The following is a 20,546-nucleotide window of genomic DNA, read 5'->3' as shown; positions in this document are numbered from 1 at the left end:
GGAGACGTGGAGGAGGCCGTAGGAGGGCAACAACCCAGCAGCAGGACCGCTACCTCCGCCTTTGTGCAAGGAGGAACAGGAGAAGCACTGCCAGAGCCCTGCAAAATGACCTCCAGCAGGCCACAAATGTCCATGTGTCTGCTCAGTCAGAAACAGACTCCATGAGGGTGATATGAGGGCCCGACGTCCACAGGTGGGGGTTGTGCTTACAGCCCAACACCGTGCAGGACGTTTGGCATTTGCCAGAGAACACCAAGATGGGCAAATTCGCCACTGGCGCCCTATGCTCTTCACAGATGAAAGCAGGTTCACACTGAGCACATGTGACAGACGTGACAGAGTCTTGAGACGCCGTGGAGAACGTTCTGCTGCCTGCAACATCCTCCAGCATGACCGGTTTGGCTTTGGGTCAGTAATGGTGTGGGGTGGCATTTCTTTGGAGGGCCGCACAGCCCTCCATGTGCTCGCCAGAGGTAGCCTGACTGCCATTAGGTACCGAGATGAGATCCTCAGACCCCTTGTGAGACCATATGCTGGTGCGGTTGGCCCTGGGTTCCTCCTAATGCAAGACAATGCTAGACCTCATGTGGCTGGAGTGTGTCAGCAGTTCCTGCAAGACGAAGGCATTGATGCTATGGACTGGCCCGCCCGTTCCCCAGACCTGAATCCAATTGAGCACATCTGGGGCATCATGTCTCGCTCTATCCACCAACGTCACGTTGCACCACAGACTGTCCAGGAGTTGGCAGATGCTTTAGTCCAGGTCTGGGAGGAGATCCCTCAGGAGACCGTCCGCCACCTCATCAGGAGCATGCACAGGCGTTGTAGGGAGGTCATACAGGCACGTGGAGGCCACACACACTACTGAGCCTCATTTTTACTTGTTTTAAGGACATTACATCAAAGTTGGATCAGCCTGTAGTGTGTTTTTCCACTTTAATTTTGAGTGTGACTCCAAATCCAGACCTCCATGGGTTGAAAAATTTGATTTCCATTTTTTTATTTTTGTGTGATTTTGTTGTCAGCACATTCAACTATGTAAAGAAGAAAGTATTTCAGAAGAATATTTAATTAACCAAGATCTAGGATGTGTTATTTTTGTGTTCCCTTTATTTTTTTGAGCAGTGTATATCAATCTGCTCAGCTCCTTCTGCTCTATAACACGCTGCTGGCAGATTATACTGCATTTTGTGGTGACAGATTCACTTTAACTTCTAAGCAACTTGTACTAAAGACACATACAAAAGGGGTACTATAAAAAGGTCCACAAGTAAAATGCAGTAAACATTATATTTATTGTTTCTAAGCTTCACATAATAAAAAAAGACAGAGGGGAATCATGGAGGTTTCACTGAAGACGTCTGGTAGGTTTTACACTCCACAGTCGGTGCAGTACATTTTGGAGCATCACGCTAACCCATCACCATGTCTGTATTAAAGAGTTTGCTACTAGAAGGGCTCAGCCACCATAGTAAAAGTCCTGTATGATGGTCACAGACCAATGGTGTAGGAGCGGCCAGTGGGATTGTGAATCGCAGAGCAGATGGGAGATGTCACAGCCCACTCGTACCAGACTTTCTTGCCATTGTTACAACGCCAGAACCGTACACATACTGTATCTCCCTCCTTTAAAGGAATGGGTTGCTGCATAATACAAAGAAAAAAAAAAGAAGAAGTTATGAATAGTTTAGTAATACAGGCCTATCTGAAACATGAAGGCTATAGGAGTAACCATAGTAAGAGGAGTACACTGCTTTTCTATATAGTTGGTCCACAGTCAGGCTGGCCATACACCATATGCTCCTGATCCCCTCATACCTGTACATGTCTTCTTGGCTGAGCAAACAAGTTCTCAGCAGTGGAGGAGGAAGCTGCTGGCAAACCACCTCTGGCAGCAATGTATCATCCTAAGAACAAAGGGATCATGCAGTTGAAATACAACATGCCTAATCCTCATCTCCCCCAACATTGATGGAGGGGGGAGGGGGGGGGGGGGGGGTTGAGAACCCCACACACATTAGATGGTTAAACAGTCTCGCCTAACAAAGTATATGGCCAGTTTAAAGGGGTTATCCTTGAAAAGATAATGACGACGATCCTCAGGATATGTCATCAGTATCACTAGGGATGAGCGAATCGACTTCGTATTAAACATACTTCGTTTGAATGCTGTACTGTAAGGTACCACTTGGAACCGAACCAGAGTTCGGGAAATGTTCTTTTACAGTAGAAATTTATTTATGAAGTTATTATGCGAAGTCTCGCGAGAGAGCAAAGTAATAACTTCGGCTCATAGGAGCCAATACATTCTAATACTGTACGGAGCGCTCTCTCTGTACAGTATTCAAACTAAGTATTATGCGAATCGACTTCGGATGTTTCTTCCGAAGTCGATTTGTGATGACACGCCCGCTTCTGGGCAGGAGTGGGGGGAGGATTACATATGGGGGCATTACACAACAGAGGAGGGGGAAGAGCATTCTATGTGGGAACATTATACTACAGGGGGAGAACATTATCTAAATGAGGGGGGCCTTAATGCTCTATGGGGGCATTATTGTAATTAGGTGTACTGTGGAGGCATATTACTGGGCACAATATGGAGGGCATTACATATATTGAGGTTGCTATTAAGGAGACTGTAGGGGGCACTATTACTACTGAGGGCATTCTGAGGGTTCTATTTGGGGGGATGGGATACCTGTATGGCATCACCTCTGCAGTACAGTATTTGGAGGCATTGGGGAGCACAGCGGGAAAAGTATGGGGGGGTAGCAGCAGGATGACAATGTTGGGGCACCAGGAAGGGGAGGCTGATTGAAAACTGAGGAATCTAAGATATCTGTGTGTCAAACTCTGCAGAGAGGAGACACGGCTGAAAGAAGTCATTGTGGTGGTTTGATCGCCCAATTGAGAAGATGAGGAAAAAGAATATCTACATTACTGGAAGTAAGAGGTACATATGTGGGGCTGTAAACCCGTATGTTTTGTACCTCTGTATGTAATGTCCATCCAAATAGGTCTTTAAGGCCTCATGCCCACAACTGTATTTTCAGCCCGCATCCAATCAGCATTTTTTGCAAATCGAATGCAGCCCCATTAATTTCTAAATCAGTGTGCCCAGGCCTCATTACATGGTGTGGGACCACAAGACGACATTACTATCATTAGAGATGAGCGAATTTCATATTTTGAAATTCGTTTAAAGGACCATAACGCAATTCTATGACGGAATGGATAACGGAATGCCTTTAGAGACATTCTGTTATTCATTCGGTCATAATAGAAGTTTATGGACGGCAAAACGGATCCGTCCGGTTTTCGTTATGCAGGGGAGTCCTCTCCTGCATGGAAACGGGACGGTTCCGTTATGCAGGCCATAGACTTATGACGGAATGAATAACGGAATGCCTCTAAAAGCATTCAGTTATCCATTCAGTCATAGAATTGCGTTCTGGTCCGTGGTAAAAGGAATCCTTAACGCAATTTTGCATTTACCAAACGAAGCGTGAACGAATTTCATAACATGAAATTTGCTAATCTCTAACTATAATGTATGGGCGCAACGGAGAGACATTTTACTATATAAGCCCCATACGTTATAATGTCTCCTTGTTGCCCCCATACTATGGGGGCAACAAGGAGACATTGCTGTATACTGTATGGGGGCTACAAGGAGACATTATACTGTATGGGCGCTATAAGTTGTAGCCCTCAAACAGTATAATGTCTCCATGTGGCCCGCTGTCCCATAATGTCTTCTTGTGGTCCCAAGTGTTTTTTTCTCCTAAATGGGTATTTATCGCAATATATATTATCAGGATACATTTAATATAATTATCATGGGAATATTTCTGATATCGCCAGACCCTAGTTGTCAGTGCTCTGCTTCTCTTTCTCACCCTTCTCTCAGTGTTACAGATAACAGCAGGAGATTGTACGGGGCAGATGTGTGTGGTGGGAGGGGTATACACCCACATGAGAAAGAAAAGCCCAGAAAAAACACTAACACATGTAAAAGTCACCAAGTAAAGCTGTCCAGAAAATGGCGTGGGCACAACTAGCTCCTAAACTGAAGAACTAAAGAATAGTTTAAAAAAAATATATATAAGAATGTCTGCTCATGTCACTTCCTCCTTTCCAATGAACTCCAGTATCAGAACCCAGCCCAAGAGAAGAGCGCAATTTAGCCGAGTGGTCAATGGCCATAGCGTCCCAGAAGTCTTGATGCCACCCAACCTCGCATACCCCTTCATTATGAAATGTGATATGCACAACTTTTGCATGGATTTACAGTTAGAAAATTTAGTTACATTCTGTGGCTCACAGTAAGGAACAGTTAATTTGGCACGGTCAAGCATGCCAATATCATGTGGACATTGTATGATGATCCATAAGCATCTGGTCCTGGACAAGACTGTACACCAGGGATCAGCAACCTTTGGCACTCCAGCTGCTGTGAAACTACAACTACCAGCATGCTCACTTACTCAGTTGGTTTTGTAACTCCCATAGAAGTGAAAGGAGGATTCTGGGAGTTGTAGTGCCGGAGGTTACTGATCCCTGCTGTACACAATCCTTAGCCATTGCATCTTTAAAGTAAAAAAAACTGGCATTTGGTGAAATTTGATTAAACTGACTGATTTCAATCACAAACTCACCTTTATTGGAAACAGAATGGGAAACCAAGAAAACATTCCTGGAGAATGTGTTTCAGGGCAAATACCTATATAATGAATGTAAAATAAGTGCATTCAGCATAAAATATCTTGAAGATTTTTTTGTAGGCAGTGGATTCTACTGTGAATATTAAAATACTAACTTAGCGTGACATCCTTATAAAGCACCGTCTGGAAGTAACCTGCAAATCCGTGGAGTACGGTATTAAGCTTTATGTTGTACTTCAGGCAGCAGTAACGATTGTTGTCAATAACAGGATCTGAAACGAGAACAATACGCCAATCTAGGACACTGACATTTTTTTCAAACACTTGGGTAAGACAGTATAACTTTCTTTAAAGGCTATGGACACCTTTGGATCCACACTGTTTAATGGCATGTGTTGTAAACTCTGAGTTAGGGCTCATGCACACGGCGGGTCCGCAATACACAGGGCACCGGAGATGCGGTGCGGAAGTACAGATCGGAACCCCATGGAAGCACTACGGAGTGCATCCGTTGGGTTTCTGGCCGTGCCTCTGCACTGCAAAAAAGTAGTGCATGCACTACTTTTTTGCAGTGTGGACCAGATGCTGATTGAGGACCCCATTCAAGTGAAAGTGTCCGCGATCCGCATGCAGTTGCCCCACGGTCGGTGCCCATGCACAGGCCTGGACAGCACGCGGTCGTGGGCATGAGCCCTTAGTCATAAAGCAGCTTAGAAGATCATTGAAGAAAAAAGACAGAGGGGCTGGAGCTAGTCTGACAGATTTACTAATGAGGGCATGCGGATTGGTATATATGTAGGCTGCTGAAGCTAAACAGGTTAAAATTGTTAATAAATATCAGTTACAAAATGACAGTCCAAAATCATGCAATATAAAGAATAAAAAAAACCACTAAAGATGCTGAGCAACAATGTCCAGTACTGCAAAGACGACTGCTGAAATATACCTTCCATATGATCTTAAGAAAAATCACAGCGTTGGGTGGGGTCATCAGCAAGTGATGTGAATTTTAACCTGAAGCAAAGTTTCAGTGCAGCTCTTCTCTTTCTCTTTGGTGGCACTTAAAAGGGGTTTTCCGAGATTTTTTTTTTTTACTGACACCCGGGACACCCGCCAATCAGCTGTTTGAGAAGGCAGCAGCTCTCCTGTGAGCACCGCGGCCTTCTCTCCGCTTTTCCTAGAACGAGCGATGACACGTTCATGTGTCATGAGGCCTAGGAGCAGCTCAGGCTCATTCACGTGAATGGGGCTGCGTGTAATACCAAGCACAGCCGCTATGCAATGCACAGAGCTGTGCTTGGTAAGCTTTGAGAAGGCACAAGATAGGTCATCAGTAAAAAATATCTTGGGAAAACCTTTAACCCCTTCCAATCCTGTTTGGTCTAGTATTAGGGCACAATGATGATGCGGGCTCAGGAGCTTTGCCCATGCTAGCTATGTAATACAACTGGAACCCTGCTCTCACTGCCGGGATCATAGACAACTCTCCTCCCAGTGGTTCAAAACTGGGGTAAATGCTCAGTCAGGTATTTAAGTAGTTAGAGAGAGGGAGGGGGGCTCTCTCTCATCAGCCTCTGTGACATGATCAGAAGGTGCTAAGGGGTTGCCATGCAAGGGCCTCAAGAATGGCTCCTGGGCCTGCCCATGTACAGATGCCAATGAGGTCTTGCCTCTAACAGGCCCCAATAGACGGGATGCCCGTTTTACTGTAAATGGCATAAGCGTTTTGTATGTTCAGGTTCTCTGGTGGTAAAATGTAAAGAAAAAAGTCTATGCGTTTTTTGTGCATTTTCTGCACGTTGAACACCCATTGAGAAAAAATTAAAAAAAACGGCAAACAGCCACATAAAAAACACACCAAGACTCACATTAAAGGGAATCTGTCACTAGCATATTAGCAATTTTTTTTTATGAATCCATGTGTAATAAAGTACCTTATTTCCATATGTCTTGTTCTTTTTATTCTGTGTCGTCATTTCTTAAAAAAAACGCTTTTTATGATATTCAAATGAAGCTGTAAGGAGCCCAGAGGGGCGTTATTCTTTGTCCATGGTGCCCAGGAACGCACCTCTGAAGTGCCGTGCCCGCCTAAATTTGAAAAATAATAACGCCAAGTTCGCCTCCCAGAGGTGAGGCTAAGTGCTTCCCCCCCCCCCCCCCCCTCCTCTCGCCTGCAACCGAAATCCCGCGCAGGCGCAGTGCTGGCGATTGCCTGCGCGACGATATCAGCCAGCTAAATTGCCGGCACTGCGCCTGCGCAGGATTTCGGTTGCAGGCGAGAGGAGGATCGGGGGTGTTTGCCGCAGAGTGCGGCGCTGGGGAAGGGGAAGCACTTAGCCTCGCCTCTGGGAGGTGATTTAGGCAATCTTGGAGGAGTTCTTAGTTTTCAAATTTAGGCGGGCACGGCACTTCAGAGGGGCGTTCCTGGGCACCGTGGACAAAGAATAACGCCCCTCTGGGCTCCTTACAGCTTCATTTGAATATCATAAAAAGTGTTTTTTTGAAGAAATGACAAGACACAGAATAAAAAGAACAAGACATCTGGAAATAAGGTACTTTATTACACATGGATTCATTAAAAAAAATAATAATAATTGCTAATATGCTAGTGACAGATTCCCTTTAAAAAAAAATTGAGCGTTATTCAGGCCTAAAACAAACATGCGTATTCCGCACTGATTTTTTTTTTTTTTTAAGTGTTTTATTAAAATCAGTCATGTGAACTGGCTAACAAAAAAAATATAGATTTTTCTACTTACCGTAAAATCTGTTTCTCTTCCGTTCATTGGGGGACAGTCTTGACCTTAGGTATAGCTATTGCCACTAGGAGGCGACACTAAGCAAAAAGAATGTTAGCTCCTCCTCTCAGCTATACCCCTCCTGCAGACACTGAGCTAATCAGTTTGTACAAAAGCAGTAGGAGCAGTCCGGAGAAGCCAACAGAACACAAAAAGGAAGAAAACCAGAGCTGGAAAAGACTGCCACCAAAAAGGCCACCTTGCAGGACAGGAATCGAAGGGACATCTCCTGCAAAGGCTCAAACTGAGAGGAATGGAGAACGGTGAGCACCAGATTAAGGTTCCAAGGATTCAACGGAAGCCGGTAAGGGTGCTCCAGTGGTAGAGCAACTACTCTATACAAAGAGGGTAATACCACTAAATGTACAGTATACGGAGTAAGTGCAAATACTCCTATTAAGGAAGGAGACGAATGGTAGCGGAAGCATAGGGTCCATGGGAACTACTCCACCATAGAAGGAGGGTAGTGCTACAGGACTTCTGGTATCCCGTGGTGGTGTAAATAGTCCGCCTATGGAAGGAGAACAATGCTACCCGATGTACAGGACCCACGGAAGGTGCCAATACTCTGCCTAAGAAATGTGCAAACACTCCGTCCTTTAAAAAAGGAGGGAAATGCTACCGGCCGAACGGCACCCACTGGAATTCCAATTACTCCGCCCATGGGAAGAGGGTAAAGCTACCGGCTGTACCGTGTCCAGAGTTTGTGGCACTACTCTGCCTTTGGAAAGAGAATAATGGAACAGACTGTACGGTACCCCGTGGAAGTGCTATTACTCCGCCTTCTGTGGAAGGAGGGGAATGCTACAGGCTGTACGGTATCCAGTGCAAGTGCAGTTACTCCGCCTTCTGTGGAAGGAGGGGAATGCTACAGGCTGTACGGTATCCAGTGCAAGTGCAGTTACTCCGCCTTCTGTGGAAGGAGGTAATGCTACAGGATGCACGGCATCCAGAGCACGTGTAATTACTCCACCTATGGAAGAAGGGCATGCTACCATGTAACTACTCCGCCTATAGAAAGAGGGCAAGCTACAGGGAGTGCAGTATGCGGCGGTAGCGCCAGGATTCCGCTTACGCTATAGGACGTATGTATCCAGCAGTAGGGAAAAGAAATTCTGCCTACAGAAGGGCGTGGGAACAAGGTCCAGAAGGACCAGAAAGCTCCAAGGGTTAATAATATATAGATTTTTTTTTCATACATACAGCTCAATTCTAACCAAACAGACCTAAGGAAACTGCACCCACATCAATCAGTACTAATAACCAGCACTGCAAGCCTCAGCAGAGAGCCCAGAAGCATTTCCTCTGCACAGTAGCACTGAGGCAAGGAAGGGGTTAGGCAGAAGGCAGGGGCGGAGCTTATTGGCAGCTGGTGGGGCTAGAGCAACGGGTTGGGCTCTCCTCAACAACACATCCTGCTTAGCTTCCAAATGCACATGCAGGTTAATCACCAGATTACTAGGAAACAACCTAATAACACAACTGCCGAAACTGAGGCCTCAGGTGGAGGCAAGTAGGCCTCCATGGGGGATATTCACATGAAAAAACCTGAGCGGGGGAGGGAGGAGGAATGGGGGCCTTGGGGACTGAGAGAATACTCGCCCGTCTGGCGTTTTCTGCCCCCAGCCGGGTCACCAGCTTCGGTGTGTTACCCCTTGGTGAGGGTAGCTACACTGGTAACAGAGGGGACTTTGGCGGAGACCGGATCTGGTGACCCGAATATGCTGGCAGGAGACAGAGGTTTTTACAGGAACCTCTGGCCCTCCGGAGACCAGGAACGTGCAGCGGGCTTGGGGACGCCCTGGACTCCCGTCTCCTGGGTGGGAACACAGGCAGCTTGGAAACTGCCCTCAGCCCAGCTAAAAAGGAAAGAAAGAGAAAAATTTTAAAGAACGAAAAGAAAAAAAAATTCAGCTGACCAAGCAGAGAGGTCTGCCTCCTACGGACACCAAGCTAAAACTGATTGGCTCAGTGTCTGCAGGAGGTATATAGCTGAGGGGAGGAGCGAACACTTTTTGCTTAGTGTCGCCTCCTAGTGGCAATAGCTATACCCATGGTCTTCTGTGTCCCCCAAGGATACGGATGAGAAATAAAAATTTCTCAACTTTGCTGATTTTTGTTTATTCCATCTCACTAAAGCCAAATATAAAACAGTAGAGGAAATATACCCCAAGTACATCATATGATCTAAAAAAAAATAAAAAATACAATTTCTTTCAGGAACCATTAAATACATAGCACTCACCTTTATTTGGATGTTGAAATATGAAACATGGTAAGGGATTGGAGAGTTGGTGGAAATTGTGCAACCTCACAACATATGGCATCTCAAACTGGGCCTGGAATATGGTAACATTCTATAGTAAGAAATACTGAGCTTGAATATTACATTTTATATTATACATCCTAAAGGAAACAGCTGGTAAGAGACAGGCTTTACATTACATTTGTGTCATCTACAGCGTTGGTCAATCCAGTGGTTGCAAACAAATTGGCAACAGCTGTAGGGTCACAGGTTGTGTCTTTTTCAGGTCCTATAGAGAAGTCTGTGGGAAAACTACATAAAAATGCAATGTCCTGGATCATGATGTGTTCTGAAAAGTGCTTTAAAAAACAAAAAACAAACAAAAAAAACACTTTTGGGGGGGCATGTACTAAGATCAGCGTATTACACACCAATCTTAACCTGCCCCCTACTGGTGTCAGTTGCTTCCCTATTCAGCTATAATCTAGGCAAGTTTCCTGGCGTAGAAATGTGACGGGATGCACCCCCCACTTTTTGAAAAAGTGGTGAGCAAGACTTAAAACCCCAAAAAGAGTTGCATAATTATAGCGACTTTGTGACGCCAGTCTTCAGGCATACAATGGATAATAAATATCCCCCCTTTGTATGTAGTGCATTTTAAAATACACGATGGACTTTAAAGGGTTTGTTCCATCTCGCAGTTTCCACTGTATTGTTAGAAACACCACAAAAGAAAAGCACAAGGAAAACTGCCAAAAATGCTATGTGCGACACCACCTTTCTAATAATTTGAAAAGTAAAAAAAAAAAAGGAGAAAAGGATGCACAGCTATACAGATATCTGCCCAGTATAGAAAACCTATACGTAGCCTTGATCACATAACTGAACCAGTCCTAACTGTACTAGGTAATGTCTAGATCTAAGGTAACACCGTAAATACAAGTAGTAGGTAAATGAAAATGCAACCTTAAATTTCCATCTCACCTCCGGATCTCGGTCCTTTTCTCTGCACGCTCTCACCTCATTGTAAAGTTTGGAGGAAGATATTGGGGCCAAATAAGAGGTATACTCCCCTGGAATACTAACACCACCCTCTGCCAAAACAGCGTGTGAACAGAAGAATAAGTCATAAAACTGAAAGGTTAGAAAATCACTTCAATCAAGAAAATGAAAAGTTGGCTATCCCCATAGTGTCAACGTGCGTTCCTTATTCGCGCAGCGTAAGGGCTTTGAGCCATTACCAGCTACTTTCTAGTTTGTGGCATCATTAACTCCATGATAAAATGATGTGATGGCTGGAATTTTCCTTTAACAGCATCTAAATCTACTGAACCTAAACAAGACGCCTGTATTGATTGAGCAATAAGCAAAAGGCAGATTTAAGGGGACTGCTTTCTGTTGCTCTAATGAAATGTACTCCTAAATGCAATGTCAGTGTGTGTAAAGAAACCAAGCAGAACCAAACCTTTAAGAAAGTGCTGAGCTCCATCGAGGCACTCAGGGGAGAGTTCGTTGTCTCCAAAAGATCCTAAGAGCTCACTAACAATGATATCCGCTTTCTCGGGAGGGTTCCATTCTCTCATATCACTGGACACCACCGTCACCTGACTGCCCCACTCTTCATAACGCCACCCTTCCAACCTAAAGGAGAAAAAAAAAGGATAGGGAATTTTGAACAGAGCTGTTCTTCTAGTTCTATTGAAAGTGTTAAGTTCCAGTGCCTGCAGGGAACAGCTTAATCACTGGGTTACAGGGTGTCAGACCCCTCACCGATTTGATACCGAGGACTATCCAGAGGATAGGTCATCAATATCTGGAGCCAGGAAAACCCCTTTAAAAGGGGTTGTGTCACTTCAGCAAGTGGCATTTATTATGTTGTGAAAGTTAATACAAGGCACTTACTAATGCATTGTTGTTATCCATATTGCTTCCTTTGTAGGCTGGATTCATTGCATTAGGAGCATTCACACGACCGTGTTGGTTTTGCGGTCCGCAAATCACGGATCCGTGTGTTCCGTATGTCTTCAGTTATCTTTCCGTTTCCGTTCCGCAAGTCCGTATAATATGGACACGGTGCTTCCGTTTGTCATCCGTTTTTCACGGTCCGCAAAAAACTGAAATGGGGTTTCCTAGAATGTTTTCAGTCCAGGGGTTTTTACGGACCCAATGACTTTCTATGGGGCCACGGACCGCAATTTGCAGCCAAGTATAGGACATGTTCTAAAATAAAAGCAACGGACACACGGAACGGACAGCACACGGATGACAATAAAAGGCATTCCGCAATTTTTGCGGACCCGTAGAAATGAATGGGTCCATGCATTGTCCACAAAAATTACGGAACGGACGCGGAAGAAAAACACGGTGGTGTGAATGCTCCCTTATACACAGCTCGTTTCCATGGTTACAATCACCCTTCACTCCATCTGCAGTGGCTGTGCTTGCACACTATAGGAAAAAAGTGCCGGCCTCTCAGGTGGCCGGGACCATGGGAAAAGGCTGGTGCTTTTTTCTATAGTGAGCAAGCATGGAAAAATGAATCCAGCTAGCAAAGGAAGCAATATGGATAATTACAATACATTAGTAAGTGGCTGATATTAACTTTCTCTACATAATAAATGCCATTTGCTGAAGTGACACAACCCCTTTAAGGATTCAGTGTTTGTCACTCACGTAATTACGGCATTAGGGTTTTTCTCCACTGCATATACTTTAATCAAACGCTCGGCTTGCTTGGCAGCTCGAATTGATGCATTCACCAGAGGCCCCCGACCTGCTCCAAGAACCATCAAAATCCTAGAAATGTCATAGAAAAATATACACTGGCTCAAATCTTAAAACAAATGGAAATAACGGAACTGAGAGGATATTACTAGCAAACAAAATAAAAGAGCGCATGTTCTGGACTTCTTAGAGCTGCAGACAAACAGAATAAAAAGGTTACCCTAAGGACTCATGGCCACAACCTTTTTTTTTGGGTCCCTATCCTATCTGCATTCTTTGTGGATAGAATGTGTACCCATTCATTTCTATGGTGATAATCTATAAGGGGAAACGCGTTGGGGTATTGTACGTTGTGTCAGAAAGTGATAGGACTGTATAAGGACAGGTTAGCCCAGGTACGTGGACAGAGTACATCTACCTTTAAGGTTTGTCTCTGGGCTGAGCAGTGGTGGTAAGGGCATGATCAGGGATAGATATATTTAGATTATCCTTCCTAAGGTATTTCGTTTTGATTGTCTTTCCATCCGCTGAGTAGCCTTGCTAGCAGTCCATTATATTGATCGCTTTATGTACTATGGATATCATGCTCCAGTTGGTGACCGTATTTATTAATTCTTGTATTTTATATTGAATGTAGATGAAAAATTAAGTTTTAGGAAGTTGCCCTCAGTGATATTTATTTTGATTTGGAATATCCTGATATTCAGTGATTTTGTTCATTCATTTCTATGGTGCCTCAAAAAAAATTAAGAGCCGTCATCGGTGTTGTCCTATTCTTGTCTGATTTGCAGACAAGAATAGGCATTTATACAGTGGAAGATGCAAATGGACTGCATCCGTATTTTGCAGATCTGCGGACCGCAAAATGGATATGGTCGTGTGCATGAGGCTTAATAAGGTAGAACCAAAAAGCATTAAACCTACTGTGTGTTCGTTTCCTTTTCTTCGTCTGGAACTCTGTCCAACAGACATTTATACACCGCCTGGAAGGAAAGCAACAAGTCTGCAAGGTTAATATAGACATGGGCTATTAACATCAGCCTGGTCCTGTAGAGAGAACCAGTAGCACTGTTCTATCAAGAAAGGTCAGCTATCATTATCACATTTGGGTCACTCAGGTTTCCATGACCCCCAACCCAAAATATGACAAATTATGCCATACTTCCAGACACAAAATTACCTGTTGGTATTGTGAATATTTCACGGGATCCTTCTCAAAAACTTCATAAGTTTGAGATTCTAAGTTATCCATGAGGGGCTGTAGAGGAAATTAGGCAAATCAGAAGGCAGAAAAAGACATGTATTACATACATTATGTGCAACCAACTAGTAATGTAATCTATCCAACCAACCACAAGAAGACCTGCCTCAATGCAAACATCAATGGTTATATAGTCCTCTTACCAACCTGGAGTGGAGACTGTAAGTAGTCCTCATATCCTTTGGCGAACATCTCATACGCATTTGGAGGCGGACGATTCTGACTTAAATACTCAAGATATTGTAAGTACGAACTGAAATCTTTTTCAGAGTGATGATGTGACCCAGAAATCACAAACTGCACCTCCAGCTAGAGAAGACACAAAACAAGTTGAGGGTAACAGACCAGGGTAACAGATTGCATTCCTGAAACCTCAAAAGTAAATGTTACCTTAAACAGCCGGAAGATGAGTCGCTGGTGTACTTTGGATAGGACAGGGAATCCTTTCTTGTTAGTGAGGAATATGCTGGTTGGAAGTATGGCTGCCTTGATGGGTTCGCCCAACCACCGATCTATCACATTAATACCTGGCAGATCAGCGCCCACTTCAATAGCTAACAGGAGGTAATTTGACAATAAGGATAACTAGCACAACTTTAATAAGCCCAGAACCAAGTTTGTAGATTAATTCTCTCACCCAAAGCAATTTTCTTGTTGTAATCACAGAGTGTCCTAAAATTATGCCACCTAAGAGGTAATGATGAAGACAATCAGCGCCATTCATCTAGGATGCCCAGTCCATGCCCATTCCCCCTTTTCTCACCAAATCCAAGTCCTTTCTTCCCCAGCCTTATCTTCACTATCCCAATCATGTGCTGGCTCGTTTTCTATCAGGTCTTCTCGCAGATCATTGGAAGCCATTAGTGGTACTCTTATCCAGAACTAATACAGCAGAATGAAAAAAAAATATATAAAAATCAAAAATCAATTGAACTCTAGTTTTCATACACCAGTGACAAGCTGATGAACCGCAAAACCTCACCATGGTGGAATGGTGGCCAGTGTGAATGTGATTTAGCAGGAGCCGAGCCAAGTTGCTGTTTTCCTCTGTTGCGAGCGGAATCAGAAAAGCAGGAAGGCCGAGATAAGCGGAGAAATTTAACTCCTGTAGCAGAGCCTGCAATATTAATATTCATATGAGGACCATTGAATGACTTACACATAGTGGGATAAGAACAGGAGGAGCTAAGAAGACAGTTTTATGGGAAAAGATTTGGTATACTGCAATTCTTTTTCACTCTGGGCTATTATACAATGAGATTGTCAATTATTAGAACCACCCACTGGACTTCAAATCATGGCATGTACATGAATTCTAATTAATCACATGTTAAACTGAATCTTTTCCCACAAAAATAAAAATTAATCTGCTTAGATCATCCTGCTCTATAACATGCTGCCTGGTTCCCTTTAAAGTGGACAGCCTACTGTGACCATAAAGGGAGTCTCACCACCAGGAAATTCACTGTTACAGGCACAGATAGGCTCATCTGAATGTAATGATACCTTTTACTTAGTGATCCGTCAATTTAAGAGATGCATACTATTTAATTTGAGAAAACTAGACATATGCAATAGTTTAATAGCAGATCGCATAATTACCATTTTATCTTTTTGCTCTTACCGCTTCTGATGTTTTACGCATTGATGGTATTTGTGAATCTGCTTTAATCCATTCTGAAAGCTTCCCCACAATAAGTGTGTTCCAGTCTGTAATATACAAGTTTTCCTTTTGAACCAGTGATAATATCAATAAATTGAGATTCTCACTTACAAAATCACCACTGGGAGTGCAATAGAAATGTACAAATCCAGAATAGCTTGCTTTAAAGGGATTCTGTCACCAAGTTTTGGGCCATAGAGCTGCGGACATGCACGGCTAGATCGCCGCTAACATGTGCGCAATATACCGGTCCTTTAGGGCTGTGTGCTTTTATTTTCTTTAAAAAAGGATTTTAGAGATATGTAAATTAGTCTTTGTGGCGAAACCAACCTCGCCACTGGGTTTTGGAGGGGCCTGGCTACCAGCCTCTTGCCCCAGGATTATGGGCCCTCTCATCAGCCAGGCCTCATTTGTTCACAAAGGACTTGGACTAACTTGAACTCTCACCCCCACGAATTAGACCAGGGTTCAAGTTAGTCCATTACGTTTGGCAATTGTATTTTGTGAATTGCATCTCAGACAATACTCATTGTGTTAGTTAATTGCGTCTCAGACAATGCTCATTGTATTTTGTTTATTGCGTTACAGACAGAGGGAAGGGGATTTTGTGTACAATTGCTGGGGAGGTTTGAATACTGTAAATGCATGCGATTGGCTGTTTTTACAAAACCCTGTGGGTGGTGGCCTTGTTGGAAGATGTGTATAAAATGCTTGTGTGGTTGCTTTTATACCTTCATGAAGTTTTGGCTCATGTTTGGGGAATGCGATAACTACACTCTTGGGGATTGCTAGATCACAAAACTCCCCTGAGTATAAGCTCTTGTAAGAGCTTGTTCATGGTTCCTGCTCTCTGGATGTAGGAGAGGTTCACCCACTGGAAGCTGAAGCCCAGTCTTGGGTCCAGCGTGGGTGGAGGACGGTGAGACCCCAACCAAGCTCCGGCGGTTCGTGCGGTCTGCAGTGCGTACGGTGTCAAGTGGAGTGCTTGGAGTCCTCTGGAAGCACTAGGAGCATATATCGACGGAGGTACCCTGTCGGGTGCTAGGCGTTCCGTTACAGTCTTGTATGTGTCCAAGGGGCTGTACGAACCTTCCTGGAGCCCAGCCACGCCCGCCTGTGAAGGAGCCCAGCACCGCCTATGTCCTCCGAATCTCCTCCTTTCATCAACGATAGATTGCCGCGAGCTCGCGCATGCACAGTGCCGGTATAGTGTTCCTTCCCTGTGCTGGCATCAGACTCAGGGAAAGAACTGCGCATGCGCGAGCTGACGCATCGCGAGATTAGGGCAATCTATCGTTGATGAAAAAAGGAGATTCAGAGGACATAGGCGGTGCTGGGCTCCTTCACAGGCAGGCGTGGCTGGGCACCAGGAAGGTTAGTACAGCCCCTTGGACACAAGACTCATTTACATGTATATAAAATCATTTTTTAAGCACAATAAAAAGGACACAGCTTTATGGGACAGGTATATTGCGGACATGCTAGCGGCGATCTAGCCGTGCATGTCCACAGCTCTATAGCCCAAAACTTGGTGACAGAATCCCTTTAAAGTAAACGTTCACAATTTAACATCCAGAATTCTGTGCAGAAACATTTATAATACATTGAAAATAGAACAGAGTCTTCCCACTTTCACCACTAGAGGGAGTGCATGACATTACTGCATACTATTACAAAAGCTGAATTCTCCCCCTTTAGGGTCCATTCACATGTCTGTAAGTGTTTTGCGGATCCTCAAAAACACGGACACCGGCAATGTGCGTTCCGCATTTTGCGGACCGCACATTGCCGGCACTTAATAGAAAATGCCTATTCTTGTCCGCAATTGCGGACAACAATAGGACATGTTCTATTTTTTTGGGGAACGGAATTGCAGACCCGGAAGTGCGGATCCGCAATTCGGGACCCGGGCAGCAAATCGTGCGGCTCCATAGAAATGAATGGGTCCGCAATTCCGTTCCACAATACGCGGAACAGAATTGGGGATGTGCGAATGGAGCCTTAGTGGTGGCTGCAGGAAGATGTATTGTTCAGCTTTCAATCTAGGTCTATGTGGTGGTGGATTTTTGGAGCTCTGTATCAGAAAATAGAGCTGTGACTGCAAAAAGTATACAGCCACACATTCTCCAATGCAGATGTCTCCATGCAGGAATATGCAGCATAAAATCCGCACGTCAATTTCCAGGAATATTTTTTACCCTGAGGCTAGGTCATCGTTATCTTTTCCAGGATAACCCCTGTAAGGTGCTCATAACAGAACTCGAATGAATCTGCGAATTTGCACTGTGCACCAAAGCTGCCCCTTTAACACATTAGCGAAAAATGGATTATACACGCATGGCAAGTATGCTAGGAAATCTGCTGGGATTTGGTTAACCTCAATATAATACTGTGTGTGATACTATCTCTTCAAGTCAGTCACTAAGGTACCTCTTCCAGAAAGGAGCAGATCGGAGCGAGTCTGTGGTCCAGATCGAGACTTGGCGGGCTCCTGATGGAACTCTCTCTTGAAGCGGGGGTGGAATATTGGCATACATAGGAAGTCAAAGCTAAGAAAAACCATGGAAAGCAAAAGAAGAAATCTCAAAGTTCAATACATCAGGAAGGCTACGTTCACACCTCCATCAGAAACTCGCGGCAGTTCCAACTTGAAAGGAAAAATAGCAGAGCGCTATTGTTCCTGTCAAGACGACAGACTACCTGATAAAACCCCAATGGGATATGTTTGGTGCCATTGGGGTCAGCCATTTGACGAATCTGGAGCTGCATCAAGGTTTCTACGGCCCTAAGAGAGTGAAGTAGGTAAAGCGCAGCGCCCAGTCCCTTCGTATAATCATAAAACCTTCGGACATTTCTAATATTGCAGTAAAATTAACAGTTATTCTAAAAGTCACTGACCGGTCTTTACCAATTTATTCGTGAGAGAGGGTCTGACGGTCCCATATAAAATCACGTAGTCATGCAGTGCATCGTTAAAGGGGTTTTCCGAGACTTAAACACTGATGACCTATGCTATCGGTGGAGGTGCGACACCTGGGACCCCCCGCAGATCAGCTTTTCGAGAAGGCAGCGGGAAGTGAGGTAGCGCCGTGGCCTTCTCTCAGCTTCTCCTAGGCCATGTGACGTCACGTTCACCGGTCACATGGCCTAGGCACAGCTCAGCCCCATAGAAGTGAATGGGGCTGAACTGCCATACCAAGCACAGCCGCGTTGTTGCCTTCTGAAACAGCTGATTGACGGGGGCACCAGGTGCTGGACCTCGTCCAGGGGCGTAACTACCATAGCGGCAGACCATGGACTGCTATGGGGCCCAGTTGTAGTTGGGATTATCTCCTCTTCTACTAGGGGTGAAAACTTGGTCAGGACTCTACCCTCTAAAAAGGAACAACTTTTAGCAATTGAGGCAGTGAAAAATGGCCCAAGGGTCACTGAAAAGGGTTTAGGCAGAAACCCTTCTGTCCTGTGTGGGGGCCTGGTCTGATCCTTGCTATGGGGCCCTTACTTCTCTATGTACGCCACTGACCTCGTCCATCAGATACTGATGGCCTATCTTGAGGATAGGTCATCAGTATCAAAATCCCCAAAAACCCTTTAAAAGGGATCTCGGAGCCGTAAATATTGATGACATATCCATGAACGTCATGCACACAGACAGGCAGCACCAGTTACACCATGGCGGTCTCCACCTCTGCCTTTTATTAATCAGTGTATATATTATAAAGCATCACTTTATTCAATGGGAAAACCTCCTCAGAGGGGGGATTTGGTAAGAGGTCTTCTCCGACCCACTGCATAGGGACAAGTGACTGGTGGGGATTAGTGTTGAGCGAACTTGTGTTTTAATTTCGGGTTATCGAAGTATCCCGTTATGGATTCCGCTACCACGGACCATAACCAAATTTAGAATCCATAACGGGATACTTCGATAACCCGAACTTTAGACGCCGAACTTAAAACACAAGTTCGCTCAACACTAGTGGGGATCAGTCCACTGGGACCAATATAATGGGAGTCCTGGAGCCTTTATCTGTATGGGACAGCCAGAGCTCTGCCCTCTCCAGCAGCCATGATGGGTGACTGCCACCCCATTCATGCAGAGGACACAAGACCCCCCCATATTCTGGTGATCAGTGGGGTCCTGCCCCGGTCACTGGAATAGCCCCAGAACCCATACACAATGCTATAGAAGCCCCTGAGGCTTTCATTGTAACATGCAGCTAGTCAGTAAGGGCCACTAAGTAGCCAGACACCATGTGTGACCCTGGGGCCCATAGAGCAGCATCTGCACAGGCCACATGGCTGCCAGTCAGCTACACTTCAGAACACACTACATGTTACATGCGACAGTAAGAAAGCACGTGACCGCACATTAGCCGGCACCTGATAACCCGCCTTACGCTGCGGTACAGCGCCGAGCCTCACCCCTGTTTAGCAACAGCCCCCAGGGTCTCCGCCACATCAGGGACACTGTTGAGATCCCGACCGCTAGACACCCGGCCTCCCCCACTGCTCACTGACGCCATCTTGAAGAGAGAATCACTCCACGCGCGCTGGGCAGTTCACGCCCCTCCCTTGTGACAAACTGTCACGGTCAGCCAATAAGAGCGAAGAATGGGCGGTGAGTAACGAGCCAATCCCTTCAGTTCTACCTGCCTCTGCTCCCGAGCGCTATGCAATCACCACATGCCAGTAAAGATGCAGCCTATCAGAGTAGAGCTATACAAACAAGGGGCGTTCCTTTCAAGAAGCCGGCGATTCTTCTCGTGGAAACACGCCCTTACACAACCATAGCAACAGTCAAGCGAACCAATCATCGCTGGAAAGAACTGCCTTTATTAGCTGTGAGAGATCACTGGGTATATGTCAGAGGGCCAGTGGCGCAATGGATAACGCGTCTGACTACGGATCAGAAGATTCTAGGTTCGACTCCTGGCTGGCTCGGATGACTTTTTTTTTTTTCTCTATGCAGTTTAATTATAATATAATTTTTGCGTTATATTGATGAATATCATGCTTTTATTAAAATAGAAAGAGAGAAGGGAACCAGCATGTAAAAAAATTCCAAAGCTTTATAGGATGTCAGTGAAAATAGCTGTGGGTCAGGGCTGTTCATTACTGGGTGCGCTGGTTTTCCACTGCTAGCAATAGTCAATGTTATGTCCAAAGCCAAAAAAAACTGCTGAGCAGG

At 44.9% G+C, this 20,546-nt stretch overlaps 1 protein-coding gene and 1 non-coding gene across 2 annotated transcripts; one reads left to right on the top strand and one right to left on the bottom strand.

Annotated features, from left to right (window-relative positions):
• Positions 1-1,276: 1,276 nt before the first annotated feature.
• PRMT5 (protein arginine methyltransferase 5) lies at positions 1,277-19,918 on the bottom strand. The gene is made up of 17 exons (XM_040416872.1): positions 19,781-19,918; positions 17,789-17,907; positions 15,320-15,405; positions 14,678-14,812; positions 14,459-14,577; positions 14,333-14,382; positions 14,086-14,249; positions 13,843-14,004; positions 13,615-13,692; positions 13,359-13,417; positions 12,384-12,506; positions 11,176-11,351; positions 10,695-10,804; positions 9,711-9,804; positions 4,823-4,939; positions 4,662-4,726; positions 1,277-1,644 (listed from the first exon to the last, which is right to left on the bottom strand). The coding sequence occupies exons 1-17, from the start codon at positions 19,879-19,881 to the stop codon at positions 1,492-1,494; spliced, it is 1,911 nt and encodes a 636-aa protein (XP_040272806.1). The 5' UTR covers positions 19,882-19,918; the 3' UTR covers positions 1,277-1,491.
• Positions 19,919-20,226: 308 nt separating this feature from the next.
• On the top strand, positions 20,227-20,299 carry TRNAR-ACG. Its single transcript has one exon. It is a non-coding gene; the product is annotated as a tRNA-Arg (tRNA).
• Positions 20,300-20,546: the final 247 nt, after the last annotated feature.

Source organism: Bufo bufo, chromosome 2, assembly GCF_905171765.1.
Source record: "Bufo bufo chromosome 2, aBufBuf1.1, whole genome shotgun sequence".
In the NCBI taxonomy this organism is placed as follows: Eukaryota; Metazoa; Chordata; class Amphibia; order Anura; family Bufonidae; genus Bufo; species Bufo bufo.
This window is presented reverse-complemented; position numbering and strand designations above follow the sequence as displayed.